We start from the raw sequence: 19396 nt of genomic DNA on the forward strand, positions 1-19396 counted from the left end.
CTTTCTGTAGCGCCGGTTGGGTGAGGTGTTGACCGACACGGTTGGCCAACTCGGAGGTGTGGTGCCTTGGTGTCGTTTTCGTGGTCGCAGGAAGCGTACAAGTTCGTCTACGAGACGCTCAACGAGGCGTACGTGTGTGGGAAGACGTGGTTCCCGGTGTCGGAGTTGTCGGAGCAGCTCAAGTTCAAGTCGACCAAGAATCCGGTCACCCGAGTGAACGAGTATCAGAGGGAGTACGAGGTGGGCTGCTTCTTGTACGTGACATCTTTCGTTCAGCAACGACGTCCTGTTCACCTTTCCGTTAAAAAAAAGTATGATGACCAAGTTTTTGAAGTTTAATAACTTCTTGGAAAAACATGTTCTGACTTATAATTTGGGTTACTTTCAAATCCAGACGCAGCCGACACTACGAGGTAATGGGATTAATCGAGCAGCGTCAAGGGCGCGAGTTACTAGGTGTTGTTTCTTTATGATTGGTTCAGCAAAAAACCAATCATAAATGTATGATTGGTTCAGCAATGAACCAATCATAAATGTATGATTGGTTCAGCAACATAAACATGAACGCCATGATGCTGGGCGTTTGGCCTGTCCGATTAGTCCTATCCGCACGTAGCTTCGGCTGCTGCGTCTAGACCTAAGGGAAAACGAAGCATGAGGAGCGAAGTTCGTCTGCTTCTTGTACAGGGATTGCGATGATGTCAGTACGCCGAGCTCTTATTGGCTGATTGAAAAAAAAAGAATAGTGGGTAGACCTCAAGGCATTTAGCAACGAGGTCTACCCTCTATCCTTTCAATCAAAGCCAATCAGAGCTCGGCATCGCTCTGACGTCACATCAACTCGTGCACAAGAAGCAGACGACTTGCTCTCCGTATAGTCCAGCCGTGTCTGGTGATGTACTGAACCGATTTCGACGCAAATTAACGATGATCGAAGTTTCGTCAAATAAACGCCGTTATGATGAGAAACAAAATTATTCGGCTCCTAGAGCCGTTTGTGGAATTGATTGGCTGGAGGCGTGATATGAATCCCTTTGAGGAGCATGCGTCACCGACCTCTTCTCCTGTCCGTAGCTTAAATGAAGCGGTCAAGGCGATAAACGTTTTACGTACTCGTGTGACGTGTGTAATCATTGCAGAAAATCTGCAAGATGTCCTCCAAGCTGTCGATCGGCGACTGCGCCGGGGGACACCGACCAGAGAACAGGGATAAGAATCGGGACGTGGCCACCGTGCCCCGTAAGTCTACGCACTCATTGTTATGCGCACAATATAGGAATGATGACGCAGCGTTTTTAGGCCTGCGTTCAGTAGTCGACGCCGGTCCCGGGCGCGTATTGGTATACGGTGTCATGGAACGCGTCTCCGACGGGTGTGTTTAGCGTCCTATATCCACCCACGCATCAAAAGCCGTCCCCAAGTGGCAACAAATGACGTCACAAAACCCGGAGTGTCATGCTGTCGGATGTCACGATCCTGGTGGTTGGTCGTAGAAGTTCCAGCGAAAAGCACGAGCAAACGCGAGTGTCGCTGTCGTCGGCGCGTCCCAACTCTTTGCTGCCGAAGCTTTCATGGTCTGTCCAGCTGGAGAGCGACCTGCAGCAGAACAGGCGCCTGCCACATACACCACCGCTGCCGTGACACCGCCAGAATCGCGGCCGGCGTCAGTATGCCATTTCTATGTCATCATCAGGCAGAAACCGGGAGACTACTTTTTGAAGCGACAGCTTTACAGGCCACACTTTACAGGGATTTCGACCTCGTGGGGTTCTCGTCGCGCCGCTGGGGAAAAAAACCCTTATCTTTGCTCTTGGCGCGAGGCCAGGGAAGTCGGGTTTTTTGCGTCGGCGGCGCGGCGCGGAGAGTGAAGAGCGGGGAGCCCCGGCACGACGCGACGCGACGAAGGAAGAGTCTTCGTGTCGTCTGCTCAAAAGACTTGTTTCCAAACATTACTCGCGTTACGTGAAATCCCACTTTGGCAGTATCAAGTTGCTACGCGTAATGTTGGGTGGGCTTAGAAACTTGCACCGCAAGGTAGATGGCGGCGGTCGCCCGTAGCATCCACAACGCCCGCCAACCACGACGGCTATGAGAAGTAATCACGTCGCGACTCTGTCCTCTGGTACGTGACGGCGCTATTCTCCCAGCATTGCGCGATCTTGCTACACCTATCGCGTTCGTTTCTGCGCACACTGTGGGCGGAAAAGACGAATTTTTGTTTGTAAACCAGCCCGGTTTCCGAAGGTCCCCCTCTTACGAATCACAAGTTCTTTGGACACGGCAAACACACCAGCCGTTGACGCGTCCCATGCAGCGCAGGGATGAGCAAAATACATGCAAATATGTATCGAAATACAAATACAAAATACTTCGTCAAAAATGTATTCAATTACAAATCTAATTACATTTCCAAAAAAAAAAGCATTTAAGTACAAGATACAAATACAACCAAATGTATTTGGTCTTCCTCCAAATGCTTTTCCAAATACGTTCCTCAAAATTTGCGTCAGCGACTTCAGGGCACCTGCAACGGGTTTCTGGGTATCTCATTTTAATTTTGCATCGCATATTTGGGAGTTAGTGTGCGAGGCTGTAGTAACGTAATAGAAACATAATCACAAAAAGAAAATGTAATCAGCTTGGACGTAATAGGTGAAAAAAGTACGGAGCTTCAAGCAGCTTTTTTGTCGATTACATTTTGGTATAGACCAACAAAGAACCGAGACGACCAAGACGCGCAGCACTAGCTAGAGATTTTTTTTATTGTTGCAACTCACACCAGTTACGAAAATCTGGACGACCCGCGCATTTAGAATGTTCCAGGCAAAAGTATGGATGGGAATCAGGCTGGAAAGCATCACAAGTTGTCACAGGCACTTATTTAGCCAGTCTGCCTGTGAACGTCGATTTCGTCACTATTCTTGCCCTGGACTAGCATCGTAATCACAAAGTCACTAAACGCTTGAGCTTAATTGAGAGACACTGCATTCAGTCCAGAACGTAGTTTTCTTCCGGCTCTGTACACGCCTTAGGATGAGCAAAATGAGTCGTGACAATACATTTGAGGGATGTACTTTCACAAACAAAATTGTATTTAATTACAATTGTATTTGAAATACCCGCATTTTAGTATTTAAATACACACGCCAAATGCATTACCCAATTTGTAATCAAATACAAATGCAAAATACACAAAGTATTTAAAATATGTATTTCAAATACTTGTATTTCAAATACTGCCCATTCCTGCACCATAGTATTGAAAAAAAAACGTCGAGTATGGGGAAAATTCTGGCCCCCTGTTTGGCCTGCTGTAAGCATATCGCTACGGGGGTGAGGGGGGGGGCGTCGACATAAGGCGCTTTAATGAATCCGCCGCTACGCGGGTACGCGTGTAAAAGGCGAGAGAAGCTGGTTTCTTTTCATCCAGTCCCGCGTTACGCTGCTCTGACATTTGAGCATATATATAGCTACGAATGGAGATAGGAACTCCTTGTGTCATTATGTTCCGTAGGCGCCGAAGCTTGAAGCACGAAGCACTGTTCTTGGCACCCTGTGATCATTTGTTTCGCAAAACGTTTCTGCCGCAATCAATAAATCAATCGGGCATGCGTCATGAAACACAAACACCGATGTTCTTTATCTCAAGTATATGCTCCGGCACGCCAAACCCTCAATTTGTTCAACCTTGTTTCGCAGAACGTTTCTGCCGCAGTCAATAAATCAATCCGGCATACACTATGAGACACAATGAACAAAATGCACTTAATGGGTGCCGAACAGAGGCTGGAATGCTGTACTGTTCGAGCACAGCACCGACAGCGCTTGCGTATAAGGGTTCGGCGGCAAACAAACGCACATACACTTACAAAAACCTAGCCACAGAACGTTTTGTTACGGAGTGTCAAACTCAATCTGTCTGACACGTGCCTTTTCATTTTTCCCCAACAGCCGACAACTTTAGGCCCTACCTTACATCGTTCCAGAGCAACGACAACACAGACTACATCAACGCAGTCTTTGTGGATGTAAGTTTTTTTAGGCAAATTAATAATTGTCTGATCGGGGACGATCGTTTCAGTGCATTTTGGTTTACACAACATACCAGTCTCCGACAAAAAAAAAAAAAAAAAACGGATTACGTCGGTGTTTGAAGCTATAATTTGAACGACCCGAAAACAAACTTTCTAATCGCAACCGGCTTTGCCTGTTGCTTCTTAAGGACGAGGTAGCCCTGGTCTCTTATCAGAACATCGGCTACTTCTTAAAAAATTTAATTTCAGTGTCTAAAAAAAAAAACTAAAAAAAACGATGCTTTCAGTGCAATTTTACATTGTCCTATAAAAGTTAACTGAGCTTCAAGATGAAACGTAAGTTTTAAGGTTACTTCACAGTAGTTTAGTGACAACACTTTTTGTATAAACATTTTGCGTTTCGTTGCGCAGGGCTACAGTCGGTCGAAGGAGTACATCGTGACGGAGTGGCCCATGGTGCGAACCGCCCAGGACCTGTGGTCTCTGGTCTACGACCACGACTGCAACTCCGTCATTGTGCTGTGCAGCCCACCGGCGTCAAATGTGAGCTGTATTTTTCTTTTTTTGAGATCATCAAACGCGCTATTTCCCCTTGCGGTAAAGCTCAGTCACGCGTGAATTAGTCACTACATGCGGATGTATAGAACTTTGCCCGTTCACCAGATTAAGAAGCTTTTATCGGAGTTCAGGGTGCGCGAACTAACGGGAGCCGGTAAATTCCTTGCTTCAGGGGACACCTCTGACACGGGGCCATGTTTGTTTTTACTGTTCTATAGATTTGGGGGCAGTATTTCCGACTCGCGTGAATCGGCGATTAATAGTGCGCGAGCGTACGGGCTCCCATCCTTGTTGTTTGCCAAAGAACCACAGTCTCGCGTGGCCTAAAATGCGCGTCGCGCGAGCGTTTGGTCCTCCCTGCATCGATTTCAATTTAGGACACAAAGCAATACCACGCTAGAACACAACGCCTTTGCCCCCAAACGTCATCATTGTGGATCCGATCGGCGTCGTCTATCGCGCGTCAGCGGCGCCGCCAACGCGTCTTGCAGCGTCTAACAACAAGCGCTATGTAGACACACGGCGACGCCAGACATCTGCCGCATGCGGCGTACTCTCGTCGATTCACTAAAGATGACGTCACGCGCAGGCCTTGGGTGGTACATAGTGCGCGTAATCGCCGTCTATCTGTCGGTGACGAGTTGCATGAACCGATCTCCTGCGCAGGCGTACCCTTCCTTCTGGCCGACGGAGAAGGAGAAGCGGAAGAAGTACGGGCCCGTGTTCACGGTGGACGTGGTGTCCTACAACCACTACCCGAAGATCAAGACGTGGATCTTCAGGATAAACAAGAAGGTGCGTTGCTACGCACGACTCGCCGCGGATAACCATCTGCGTAGTGTGTACTTACGTGGAGCGCAAGTTCGTCTGCTTCTTTTGCACTGGTTGTGGTGACGTCAGATCGCCGAGCTCTGATTGGCTTTGATTGAAGGATAGTGGGTAGGCCTCAAGCCATGTAGCATTGAGGCCTATCCGCTATCCTTTCGATCAAGGCCAATCAGAGTTCGGCGTCGTTATGACGTCATCGCAACTCCTGCGCAAGAAGGAGACGAACTTGCGTTCCGCATAGAAACGCTATTCCTTCATTTTCCGGACGGCACTGTACTAAAAAGTTCGGGACTTCAGGGACGCAACAAGTTATCCAGGGCCCATGACGGGACTGCAGCACGCCTCGCGGGTACGAACACCGAACGCCAGCGTCCGGCGTTTGAACGCCCAATCCTGAGACGAGGAGCAGACGACGCTCTTGTTCGCTCCGACTGGTGGGAGACGGCGGTTAGGGAGACGAACGCATCCACATGGCTTTGCGCCTACCCACTAATCCGTCCAATCAGAGCTCGGCGCTCTGAGGCCACCGCATGCTCTCATCTCTTCCTCTGCCTCAGTTTCTTGTCGTATACTGCATCTCACAGATGCAGTGCTGATGAAGGCACGGCCGCGACCGCGTGGCTTTGAAAGTGTATAGTATGACAGAAAGTACCGCAGTCGTTTGGAACGTCTCTATGAGAATAAAAAGGTATAACTTGCGGGCATCTCCTAGCTCCGATTCCCTCAGACCCTGTCTCCGGATGAATATGACACTGCAATACTTCGCTCTCGGCAAAAGGGTTTATTCACTCACTCATTGCCTTGGGGGGTTTTGGGATCGGGGGACGGTCATCAGCGAGGCCGGGGGGAAGTCCGCTGCCACAGCAGCTTTTCCGAGTCCCAGCGGTGGTCATCCACACCGCGTCATGGGGACGTTGTCGTCCAGGGTCGCCGTCCGGTCCGTTTGTCGAGTCCGCCACTCGACGTAGTGCCCGCACTCCCTGCGCCAGCGTCCGGCGCCGTCCGAGCTCGCCTCCATGACCGGTCCCTTGTCAAGTCGGCATCCCAAGCCCTCTTCCTTTGTCTCCGTTCCCTTCTTAAGACCTTCCCAAGTCCTTGTCCCGCCGACCGTCCAATCGGGAACCTTGCTGCGAGCCGACCCTCCGACGTCAGCGCTGGGTGAGGAGGCGCTTGCCCCGTTCCTCCCGGAGAGCTCGGACGTTCCGCGACAGGACGGCGACAGGAAACGGGAAGGTCACGGGGAACGAAGGAGCGCCCGACAGTGCGGCGGCAGGGAGCGGCAAGGTCACGGAGAGCGGAGGAGCCAGGGAGAGGGTCCCCACACCTCCCCTCCCTCAAGGCTCGGACCCCGGGGGGCTTGAGGTTGCGTGGTCCCCAGGACCCTGGGCAGGGAGCTCGTTCAGCTGAGTGTCACCGATGACGACGAGCACCCTCGATGATGATGATGGCATCAAACCAAGCAGGTCAGCGGTGAACGTCCATTCATTGGGAAGCTCGTGACCGACGGAGCACGGTCCACGAACTGGTCCGGAGCACCACAGCCCACAACACGGACAGGCACTCAGGCACACACAACACGCCGGCTCTTAAAGTTCGCTCCCGTCCCTAATGTAGCAGACAGCGAATCGCGCAAAAACGAATACCGGCGCGCTATATCAGACAGCGCGACGAAACCAAAATCTTTCGATCGTTGGACATGCCACGAGATAAAAACAAAACTTTTCATTTCAATACTAACGGGCAGGCAATCATCAAGAACGTCAAGCTACACGTTCAAGAGGTACATAAGAGAAAGACCATTCATTAACTAAAAGTATGAGCACTCATTGTATAGGGAGTTTTCACTGACGTAATTTTGTCCGCCATTTTGTTGTTTTGAGCTGTTTAGCGTGTGCAGAAGGCAAGCATTCCAAGGATTTGCATGACCCCTTACATGCGTAGAACACAGAAGATTACAAGTCTTACCACGCTGACATCTCCTCAACAGCTTGCGATGTAATCCTTAATATTAGTAAATTTGTTTGAAAAAAATAAACGAACAACAAAATGGCGGATTGACGTCATATGAAAACAACCTATACTCAAATCGTACATACGCCCACTATACAACATTTGCTCCTATCAAACTCAACCGCATTCTTTTAAAACAGTAAGCAATTTACCAGAGAGTCAGAGCCGCACACCTCTGACAACACTATTAATCTTTCTTAATCTCCAACACATTCGCAAAGAACGTACAAAACCTCAAGAGCTAACAATAACCCCCCGTAAAACAGAAACGGCCACAAATCCTGTCCCGTTCGCCAGGTTCGACTCGAAAAAACAGGCTGCCAACAACCCATGACGGGCACTCATGCACTCGGCGTTCGCGATACCCGAGCTACAAACACGTTACAGCCAAGCTACGCAGCACGCCATCATCAGAGGGGGTAATCACCTTACCGAGAGGCCGTTGTTCCGTGGTACCGGCCACTTACACCAGTACAAAGGGAACAGTACCTGGATCGTGCGAACAGCAGATCTCATTGGACAGCCTATTTACAAAGCTATGTCCGTAACGTCTGGGCATCTACCAGACGTTACCGCTTCACCGCTCGGAGGTGACCACCCAACAGGAGCGACAGCGCGTAACGGCGGTCCGCACCGAACCCCGCACGGGCTCGACAACCGCGACAAGCGCATCGACGCACGTTAGAGTTCTCCCTCGGCCAGACCCCGACACCGCATAACTAAAAGGTCTTCCAGCTGATGTCAAGGCCGGCCGGGATCGAGCAATAAAGGTACGCCGTCAACGCGTCTCGCGACTCTTCGACGTTCTCGAATCGAGCAACGTGTCCACATACAAACGCAGTGGGTTACGCACAAAGCTCGCCCCCAGCCAAGTCAACACGCCGCATGACTGAAAAGTCTTCTTGCGACTGTAAGGACAGGCAGGGTTCGAACAATGTAAGCATCCCACACGCGCACCTCTCAACTTCCGCGCAACGAGCGCGATACCAAAATGCCTAATTATCTAACCGGCCAGTCTTGGAGATGGACGAGCTAATAAACTATATTTGCTCTGCATAAACAGTTTCCGCAGCGTCGAAGTGTCTACAGCATTTACCGCCGCATTCCAACACCCGCTACCCATTCGTGCAAAGGCTGCAGTTAGTACAGCGACGGGCTGACCCAACGCACAACAGTTATAGGCCGCCGACGGCCATGCCGCTGCCATAATTTCTAGGCTTCCCGGGCGCGTTCCCGCCGACGTGAACCGTACGTTTTCCCGGGGCAACCACGCATCTGTACAGGATAAAACTATGAACAACTCGTCACATCATCGCAAGACCGCCACTTCCCTCGTGCAGGTTTTCACTGCACGAGCCCAGCTCTTTCCCCACCTAGCTGTCTTTTCTGCCCTAAATTTATAATTTCACTCTAATCCAGGTCTCTGCACGACCAATTACGCTCTCTACACCCTCGCGTCCCAACGCGAACCCAACCACGGCCGAGAGCCGTACTGTATCCGGCGGCAGCGCAAAGCGCGCGCTGGCCGCCGCTCCTCCGGAGGACGGAGAAAACGAAATGAAAGAGTAACTCCCGCCGCAAGGCTCAACCCTCGATATGGCGGTGTGAGGATCCGGAACCAACTGTGCGCACAATCAAACGGGATCAACCTCCCGACTCTACAACCAGATACGCACGGGTCATGCCCATCGTGTCACACTGGACTCCACGGAGCATTACACACGCACAGCCACTGATAAGTGAACACGGAAACTCTGTGGCTTTCGGGATTTCGATGTCTACGCACCAGACATCGCGTATCCGGCACAATTTAGTGGGCTCAGCCCCTAAATGTAGCCTCTGGCCACAAGGTACTGGTTCAAAGCGATCTTGGTCGGAACCACAAGAGCGTATCCGTACCTTAAAACGCTGTCAACTAACGACGCTCAAAACCGCGCCGACAGCTCAAGCAAGGCCAACTGGGAGCTAGCATGGGATCAAACCGAGACGCTAGTCTCCTCACGGACAAAATGCAATGCGGGAATAATTTCCAAACACAGTCCATGCAACCGCCATCCGCAATGGGAGCGTTCTCCACCCAAAGCGATGTGTCTCTAACGCGTCCGATCGGTAACAAGCGTTCCAAAACATTACATCGATACACGAGCAAAGGCGGTTAGGCGCGTCACATCCCCCGAAGCGTGAGCCGGCATCTTTCCCAGCGGACGCGGACGGCCGGAGGCGTAGGTGGGGGGACGCCCGACGCTACAGGCCTCGAGGGGTGCGGTAATTTCGACGCACAGAGCGCTCTTGCTCAGCAGGATCAACCTGCCAGCATCCAACGGTGCGCTGGACAGCGAATACTCGAGGCGCTTCTCGTAACGGGGGATAAGTAAATTCCTGACAGGCTGGGCAAAAGGGTTAATCCCTTAAAACAGCGGTCAAAGTCCGCGCCTCCTAGTCAGACAGGCGATAATGTCAGGGCCTAAGTGCGGCGCTCCCGCAACGAAACTTCGTGCGGCGCTCCCGCGACAAAGATATGACCCCCAAAAAGAGCGCGAAACAGTGCCCTAATTCAACCGGAAACAGGTTAGAAATCGGAATGCCTGCCTGATCAAAAATCAGGCCCCACGTTGCGGCGCCAGTTTATGCGGGCATCTTCTAGCTCCGATTCCCACAGACCCTGTCCCCGGATGAATATGACACTGCGATACTTCGCTCTCGGCAAAAGGGTTTAATGACTCACTCATTGCCCTGGGGGATTTCGGGATCGGGGGACGGTCATCAGCGAGGCCCGGGAGAGAGTCCGCTGCCACAGCAGCTTCTCCCAGTCCCAGCGGTGGTCGTCCACACCGCGTCATGGGGACGTCGTCGTCCAGGGTCGCTGCCCGGTCCGTTTGTCGAGTCCGCCACTCGACGTAGTGCCCGCACTCCCTGCGCCAGCGTCCACCGCCGTCCGAGCTCGCCTCCATGACCGGTCCCTTGTCAAGTCGGCATCCCAAGCCCTCTTCCTTTGTCTCCGTTCCCTTCTTAAGACCTTCCCAAGTCCTTGTCCCGCCGACCGTCCAATCGGGAACCTTGCTGCGAGCCGACCCTCCGACGTCAGCGCTGGGTGAGGGGGCGCTTGCCCCGTTCCTCCCGGAGAGCTCGGACGTTCCGCGACAGGACGGCGACAGGAAACGGGAAGGTCACGGGGAACGAAGGAGCGCCCGACAGTGCGGCGGCAGGGAGCGGCAAGGTCACGGAGAGCGGAGGAGCCAGGGAGAGGGTCCCCACAAACTTAGCCGGCTGCGGTCATTGCTGAAAAGGGGAGCTCATATTGTGGCTATGGAAAATGCAAACAAGACGCCAATGCCGTGTTCGCATTAACTGTGTCCCGCACTGTACTTTGTCTCAGGACGTGGTGTAGACAAGCGCCATTTGGAGCACACAAACTGCCCGATTCTAAAACCACCCATTCAAAAATACTTTTTTTTTTTTGAGGCAGGGTGGCGGTTTGACACGGAGGGCGAGACATTGAAGGCGCCATCAACATTAACGTGTGTCGTTGATAAAGTTAGGGTAATCGTTATTAATCTAACTGCGATTGTAGTTAAAATCGTCGAGCCATTTTCATGTGCAACTAAAGTCGCTCGGGCGGTGTGTGTCCACGCCGCGTGTAGTTATGTACGGTGCTCACCAAACCTAAACGGAACACGCGAGCCGCGTCTTTTCTTGCGGGGGCGCCATGGTGGCGGCCGCAGAGCAACGGTTTTCGCGACGTAGCATTGAACCAACCGTCCCGAAGTGCTGCGTCAATGGTCCTCCTCTGTTCAGCTTCATCCAGGAAAAGCGCTGCCAAAACAAAAACCCGCAGTTCGTACCTTCCGTAAGTTCGTTGTAGGCACCGCACGCGCGTCGAAACCGAACCGACGACCGTCTCTATAACGACGCGCGACGTCCCGCCTAGGTGGTGTCGCTGACGGAGCTGATGGCCGGCGTGAAGGCGGAGCCCAAGACGACGCAGATCTTCCAGATCACCTGCTGGCCCGAGCGGCACAAGGTGCCCACGTCCACCAACTCGCTCGTCGAGCTCATGAACATGGTGGAGCGCTGGCGACAGAGGACCACCTACGGACCCGTGCTCGTCATATCCACGTGAGTTCAATGCGCGGCGACTCTGACGTTACTCACGCCTCTGCGGTTGGAGTGGTTGCCGACACGGAGCATGGACAGACAGACGCTTCGCACCAGGCGAAACTCGCTTCTGAGCACACGCCTCAAACCTGTTGTGGTCGTCTTTATGCGTCTGCTAATGGCGGCTAAACCGATCACGCATAAAGAAACACCTGCAGGGTGGCGCCGCCGCGTTCACTGTGCCTGATTGGATTAGACGGTAATAGCAAACGGCACTAAGACGAGGAGCGCCGTGACGACGCACTTTTGGCACTCCTTGATTGGCTGCGTCGGATCATGGCGCTGGCTGCGATCGGACTTGCCGTGAAATATACTATCTATATTTGTATAGCTGTCGAGACCGGTTATAACGAAGTCAATTATAGCGAAATAGCGGCTACAGCGAAGTGATCACGATTTCCCATTTCCTTTTGCACTTCGTTATAACCGAAGTCGGTTATAACTAAAATTCCGTATTTTCAGTTTTTTTTTTTTTTTTTCAAAATCCAGCGTACATTTTTCGGCGTTTATTTTAAAATTCATGTTTCGGTTTTTTTTTCGACGTACATTTATTACCAAAAAAGTTTACCGTTTTTTTTTTTTCGGTGAATATGAAAAAAAACAAAAAAAAAAAACATGGGACACCGGATCAGATGATCCTTATAGCTGTGATATTTGTGATCACTCAAAGAATAACGACACATATAAATACGTGGTCTTCGCTACCACTTCCGTCAGGACACACCTAGAGATTGCGGAACTCACGGGCATAATCTTCAGCGCGCTTCTTTTCCGCTTACATTCTCACGACGTGACCGCCTGAGCTGATGGCCGTACAAACCCCAGCGGAATGGCAAAAAAAGAAAAAAAAATCCATTGTATTTATGTTTTTAACCACAGGAAACCTTGAGAGAGGGTGTTAAAAAAGGTATTAGCGGCTTTCCTCGATGTCATCTAAAGTGCATGAAGTGAAAAACCTTATACTAGCCCACATCCGAACTTTTTTTTTAGGACCGGGAACTTGACACACTACAGGCCTGTTCACACATGTAGCGGAGCGGTACAAGCATAGTGCTAACCTCGCGCTAAGCGCGTGCTGACGGGAGCGTTCGCCAGCTTTGCATCGCACCGTCATAATTGGCGCTCATGGCAGATTATAAGTAGCAGACGACACGTGAGTAGCGCTACATCAGCGCTTCGCTGCATGTGAGAACCGGCCTTAAGCCCGATCACAGAAAGGACACAGATGTCCCTCGAAGGCCAATCCAAGAACTCTTTTGTTGCATGTTGAACCTTGGAAGTGGACAATCACGAAGACGTCACACAATGTCGAACCTTGCCAAAACCCTCTCTCTCTGCCCCCCTCCCCCCACCCACCTCGACGCGGCCGTAAAAAACTAACCTTTTTCGGTTAAAACCGAATTTTAGAAAACGGATTAGACATACTTTTATCGGTTTTTATTGGTTTAAACTGAAAACATCGAACCTACTAACTGACCTTTTTCGGTTAAAACCGAACTTCTGAAAGTAAATTCGGCGTACTTTTATCGGTTTAAACCGAAAACTCCGAACCCTAGTTATAACGAAATAGCGGATATAGCGAAGTGATTTCCGATTCCCGTTGACTTCGTTATAAGCGGTCTCGACATACCTTTTGACGTTTGCACCGATATCGAAAGCACCTCATTCTTTCCGTAGTATACATTTGTGGGTGCTATGAGCCTGGTTTGCGATGAGCGTGGTGCTTTGCACACGCCAGCAATACCTCTTAAAAAAAAGTTTTTTTTTCTTTTTTTTTTGAGTTAGGCGTTTTAATGTATTTTTGAGATACAACCATGATAACGGCGGAGGGTGTGCTCCTTGCTCTACTCAAAATCGCGTTGTGGGAACAGCCGCAAAAGTTGAGCTGTGGCTCCTAGCCTTTGCTGGCAGCCGCGGTACACGGGGTAATGGCACATCCTAAGGTGAAACGGGCTGTAACACGATTTACGTACGTGCAGAATCGCGGGCAGGTTGGTGCCCACATTGCATAGGCCTGTGCTCGACGATTGCACTACAGTACCTGTTGCCGACTACGACAATTTCTCTAGAACCTTCATTTATTTATTTCAGACGCGCGCACACTCTCTCTCTCTCTTTCGACTACACAAGTAATTATCTTCCGCGTATTTTTTTTTCAAAGAGCAATTGAATAATTACGTGGTAATTTTGCAAAATACTCCTATAGTTTCTTTTTTTTTTTTTGTAAGTGTAAGTCTAATATTTCCTTGTTGTGGAGCATAAATTATAAACTCTGTACGAACTAGTCACACGAAATGGAAATAGCCTATTAATTGTCTGACACGTGCAAGCTCTTGCTGCGTAAGGCGATGCTCGTGAAATCAGAAGAAAAAAAAAATGGGGGTTTATAACAATATCTACAGAAAGGAGATTTCTTGACGCAGTTCGAATTTTTCGTTGTTCCCCTCGGCCGACAGCAGAGAACCGAGATGAAAGAGGCGGAACGGTCGTAATGTATAGACATGAAAAAAAAAAAAATTAAAAGAAGAGAAATTCTGGAAAAAGATCAGCTAAATAAGGCACAAGTGGAATATATGTTACGCAGTAGTTAATTTTTGTCAGTTGCAGAAGGGTCGGTATCTTGAGTTGCTTGGACTCTTGTCCCAGCCGTTGTGTTCTCGGTACAGGAACGGCAAGTGCCGAGCCGGCGTCTACTGTGCGGCCAACGTGGCGATTGAACAAGTCGTAGAGCATGGAGAGGTTGATGTCTTCCAAGCTGTCAAAACCGTTCGTCGCCACCGACCGCAGCTTGTCGAAAACATGGTAAGTACCCCCCCCCCCCCCCCCCCCCCCCCCCCGCATTGGATATTCACAGTTGCAACACCAAAGCAAAGATGCACCGCGGAAAAGATGTACCGACTCCCATGCTTCTAATTAAGCAGCTGGGCGTAAAGTAAACACGTAGATTGTTTTTTGTCTATTGGGTTTACGAAGACTTGTATCGCACAGTACCGAGCATGCGCCAATTCGTCACAATAGGCGCCCATCCGTACGTATTAAACGTTTATTTTTGTGTTGGCGTAGGTTTGTTGAAACACCCTGTATTTCCGTTGCTTAAAAGGGTTCTGACACGCCAAAAATAAAATATGAGAAAACCATACTGCTAGGACCCATTGTATGTTCCTATAATCCTGCTAAATTTGTTTTGAAAATGGCGAGATATTTGCTTGGATTAATCTATTTATATGCGGGTTTCTCGGAAAGGCGGATCCGGGCGGAGCGGGAGGCTGGTGACGTCATCAGCCTCCCGCGCGCCGTCCCCTTGCACGCACTCACAGGCTTGGCTCTCTTGGCGCCTCGAAGCTTCAGCTTTGTCGTCTATCTTCCATGTTTCGAGCATGCGGCCCGTGGCAATTACGTCTTCGGCATCACTCGTCTTGTCAAAGTGTTCGACATTGATCGCAGCAGCGATGAGAATGATTGCCATCAAGAAATGTTGGAAGCTGTACATTTTGACTGCGACCCGCTGGCGACCAGGTCCAGCGACGTGGTCACCGTCCTCCGGGAATATTTCGCAGGCGCATGCAGGGTGGAAGGTCAACGGGCCAGGGGCGAGAGCGATAATAGCTTTCGGGTTGCCGAGTTGCGTGAGCGGTTTTGATCGTACCGCGGCGAAGAGAGTTTTTGCGACTATGGGGCCGCCTAGAATGAGAGAGAGTTCATGATCACGAGGCTTATGGACACCATGGTGTGACTAACTTGGGCAGTGTTGGCTGGTCGCCAGATGAAAATGATAAAAAGTCAATATTTGAGTATTGCAACCACCAGAGCTCTAAAAATTGCCTAACTTGGTGTATACACTAAGTAGCCTATGTGCATTCAATTTCAAGAATAATCTATCCGTTTAAGTTTCGTGTCATAACCCCTTTAAAGGGATGCTGAACCGAAATCTGGATTCCACAAAACACGGCGGCAAAAGCGTGCAACGGGAAGCTACAAACACCAAAACATCACTTATATGGCGATATCTCAAACGGATGACCGTATTTTTCAAAAAAAAAAAAAAAAGAAAAAAAAAAGAAGCGCATTTGACAGATAAGTTTACGTCTTGTCTCTCCGAGAAGGGGAGGGAACGGCCTCGCGTCTTCTCAGCCTCGCCGCCTTGAGGGGGCGAAGCGAAGAACGGAGGAAGCGAGATATTTTGACGTCACGCGCCTCGTCGGCCTCAATCAATCTCGACTTTTTTTTCGCAAAAATGCGGCCGTCCCTTTGAGACATCGCCGTACGAGTAGTGTTGTAGGGATTGTAGCGTCCCGCCTACAGCTCCTGCATTGTTTTCTTAAACTCAAATTTCGGTTCACCATTCCTTTAAAGGTTCGTAGTGGGTCTTCCTTCGCGTGTTTCCCCTTTAATTTTCTTCCTTTCTGTTTCTTGCAGACCGAATACAAGTATTGCTACGACCTTATTCAGCACTATGTGCTGCACTATCTGAACAAGGAGTGAGTCCTCGCCTTTTGGAGGGAGTAACTTGCCGTGCTTTCAAAGTCCACATTCCAGAAGAAAACAGTCACACATAACACACGACCCTACCCCAACTCCCCGGGAAACCACGTCCTGCCATGGTAACGACATTAGCCAAAGCCTGTCTCCGAGATCGTTCCGCGGTCCCAAGTTCACTTCCAATGGTGACAATTTCATTTTCGGTTTCGTACCGGTTCGGTGCGTGCAGTGCAACGAGAAGCACGAAACCGCTGCGACGCAGGGTCACGCGGTATAGCGTACGGCCAATCACAGAAGACCTTCCGCATGGTACCCCAATGTGAGAAAACATCACAGACTTCCTGCGAAAGCGGATTGGTTGTAAAACTGCTTCAGCGCTAACAAGGCTCGAGATGTGGTTGTAGTGTGTTATCGATTTTTCGAGTTCAGCTGTGCGAATCGTTTGATGCGACTGATTAGCAGACTTTTTAATGCTATTTGAATAAGTGACGGTGTCTCAAGGGTTGCCACATGGTATGGAAAGATGATCGAGTTGGAAAACAGCAGATTAAGGGCTGCCCAAACAGGATATGTTTTCTGCAGTTCTTCCTCCGGTCCCAATCCGCTGTAAAAACTTTTTTTTTTTTTTTTTTTTGCGAGAGGGGTTTTAATTTGCTTTTGTCCTTGGGCAGAAGAGACTCGTAGCGTGCTAATCACGCGGGTACGGGGAGCCCCTCACACGATTTACTCGCTGTCGTCAAGGCCTTCGCTGTTGCTGTCAGTCCTCAATCTACCGAAGCAGGAAAGGGGAGGAAACAACAGCGAAAAGGCAAGGAGGAAAGCCGTGCTGTTTACGTGGTTGATGTCCCCAATGAAAAAAGACACGCGCGCCGTAACTTTCGCGTTTTTTTTTTTTTTTTAGAAGCGTGCGTACGTTTTTTGCCGTGCACAGTGTTTGCTGTGTCCTGTTTGGACAGCACTTGACGCTCGCTTAGGAAAGTGTTACGATGGTAGCGTGAAATGGTTGCTCGTTTGACGTCGAGACCTCCATAGAGCACAGCAGTTGCGCGCTGTTCCGCAAACAGGCGGATGAAATGGAGCTTGGTGGACGGTGAAAGCGTGATGATTACGCCCGTTTTCATCTCAAGAACCGTAGTATAAAAAAAGAGTACTGCTCCTCGCGGAGCATCACCACTTCCCCCTTTACGTGGATAATTAAGATATATGTAAGTGGATGATTTTAGGTTAGGTTATATGTTATCTTATCAAGACGTCCACGTTCCAAATGCAAAAAGCATCGCTTTTTCGTCTGATAACCGAATCTTGCAAGAACTACTTCGCGCCGCGTAGGAACAATGCACAAAGCTTGTTTTTTTCTTGAGGTGAAGACGGGTATGGACGGAATAGCGAGTTATTAGAGGGCTATGAAGTCACGTATTGTTTAGTAAGGTACGTTGTTGGGCTAGTTGGTTCATCTTAGTAAAACATATAAAATAGCGCAACAGAAACAAGGACAAGAAGTAAACAGGACAGGCGCTAACTTTCTAGTTGGTTCATCTTAGTAAAACATATAAAATAGCGCATCAGAAACAAGGACAAGAAGTAAACAGGACAGGCGCTAACTTTCAACTAGTTTTATTCTGGAAAATTGAACACATATATACACACGACAGGCAAAGCAGCACCACGTAAAAGTCGTGGTGCTGCTTTGCCTGTCGTGTGTATATATGTGTTCAATTTTCCAGAATAAAACTAGTTGAAAGTTAGCGCCTGTCCTGTTTACTTCTTGTCCTTGTTTCTGTTGCGCTATTTTATATGTTTTACTCACGTATTGTGTCCCAACCGTCTAGGTGGGCAACGAACATTTTAGGACATCGCGGCGTAGTTTATGTGCCGACCATGTTTTGTTTCGGAGATCGTTTGAAGTGTGCGGTAGCTTGCGCCACCTGGCTAGTCTGGTGAATGCCAAACCTAGATATTCGAGTGAGAACTCCCAAATTGGCCCAGGTTTTGAACAAACGCTGAAAGCAAGAAATACATGGGGCAATGCGTATGTTTAACAAATCCTGTTTCGAACAGAAACAGCGTTGTCTATGTTGCTGCATTCCCTCACCTTCACCCTTGTACAGAAACTTCCCAAACTCGGAAAGCGGGAACGGCAGGGAACGGCACCCTGCCAATCTCACCTTCGAGCAACCATCTTGATAGACTTGCCTATACTCGTTTTGAGCACACCGAAAATCGAATCAGTGTCAAGTGCGACGTAGTTCTTTCTGAGCAAGCTAGATGTGTTATGCATATTTGCGCACCAAAGCGGGCACCAAAGTTGCAAACGGCGTGATACACCAAGTTTGCTGCATCCAGAATGACACAGGCCTTCGGTTTTTGGACAAGTGAAACCTTCCACCAGTTGCGATCATATCTATACGTCATTATTTTCCTTCTAGTCTTGCAACTCTGCACACTTTTAAAGAGCTACAAATACATAGCCCTCATCGTTTTTCTTTCAATAGATTTTGTGCCAGTGCTGCTTGGCATTATTTAGATGTTTGTCTCGAGGACATCTAAGTGAGTTGAGATCATAGTTCTCGTTTTAGCAAAGTGCTTCCGAGACAACCGCATAGTTTGGACGATGGAATAGCCCGGCGAAATGATGACATTGTTCGCAAAGACAGACTTGTGATTTTAGATCCCTCAGCAGGGTTTGATGATCATTATGAATTCATAGTTGGGCTGGAGAGTTTGATTATGTTGTTGTTCCTATGCTGTTTATACTGTGTTGAATGTGAGTGTATAGGTGGCAGCTTGGGATGCAACCATCTATTTTTATATAGTTGAACTTATATAACACTTCTTCTCAGTACTACATGCAATCGCAGATTAAGAATTGTCAACTGATCTGTATCCACAACATAGCACAAAAAATCCACAATGATCTCGAAGTGTCTGACATCTGTTGTCAAATAGGTTAAGCTAAGTGAGGCAGACAAACAGTGCGAGCCATGTTTGCTTGTAATCAGCTTCTTCCACTTCTTTTGTGGCTCATGATCTAGTTACCAGTCCAATCAGCTTCAGACCAAGATTTTGTCTGTATGTAGTTGAGACTGTCGTGCAGATGCAAGGCTGTAAACACACACCGTAAACATTCAAGCCACACACATAAATGTTACAATTGTTTGTTGCTCATGCAACCCCATCTGCAACACTTTGACTTTCTGCTGCTTGACGCTGAAAAGGAACCGTGCCTTTCATACCACCCACTTCTGCAATCCTGAAAAGTGCGTCGAAGCCGTCTGCGTAAGATTAATCTTAGAAAGGTTTTACATAAATGCAATGTATGGACCCTGTATGTC

The 19396-nt window shown here is 49.3% G+C and overlaps 1 protein-coding gene across 3 annotated transcripts in view; it reads left to right on the plus strand.

Annotated features, from left to right (window-relative positions):
* The window catches only part of LOC8051620 (receptor-type tyrosine-protein phosphatase kappa), a 103011-nt gene extending 85963 nt beyond the window's left edge, over positions 1–17048 (plus strand). For all 3 annotated transcript variants that reach the window (XM_040207626.3, XM_040207628.3, XM_040207627.3), the window contains exons 10-17: positions 91–240; positions 1140–1239; positions 3952–4028; positions 4446–4577; positions 5259–5387; positions 11359–11546; positions 14252–14387; positions 16002–17048. In XM_040207626.3, the coding sequence (XP_040063560.1) occupies positions 91–240; positions 1140–1239; positions 3952–4028; positions 4446–4577; positions 5259–5387; positions 11359–11546; positions 14252–14387; positions 16002–16067 (978 nt within the window). In that variant the 3' untranslated portion in view covers positions 16068–17048. The remainder of the gene's footprint in view (positions 1–90; positions 241–1139; positions 1240–3951; positions 4029–4445; positions 4578–5258; positions 5388–11358; positions 11547–14251; positions 14388–16001) is intronic.
* The last annotated feature ends 2348 nt before the right edge of the window (positions 17049–19396 follow it).

Source organism: Ixodes scapularis, unplaced genomic scaffold (genome assembly GCF_016920785.2).
Source record: "Ixodes scapularis isolate PalLabHiFi unplaced genomic scaffold, ASM1692078v2 PGA_scaffold12__126_contigs__length_90152505, whole genome shotgun sequence".
Lineage (NCBI taxonomy): Eukaryota > Metazoa > Arthropoda > Arachnida > Ixodida > Ixodidae > Ixodes > Ixodes scapularis.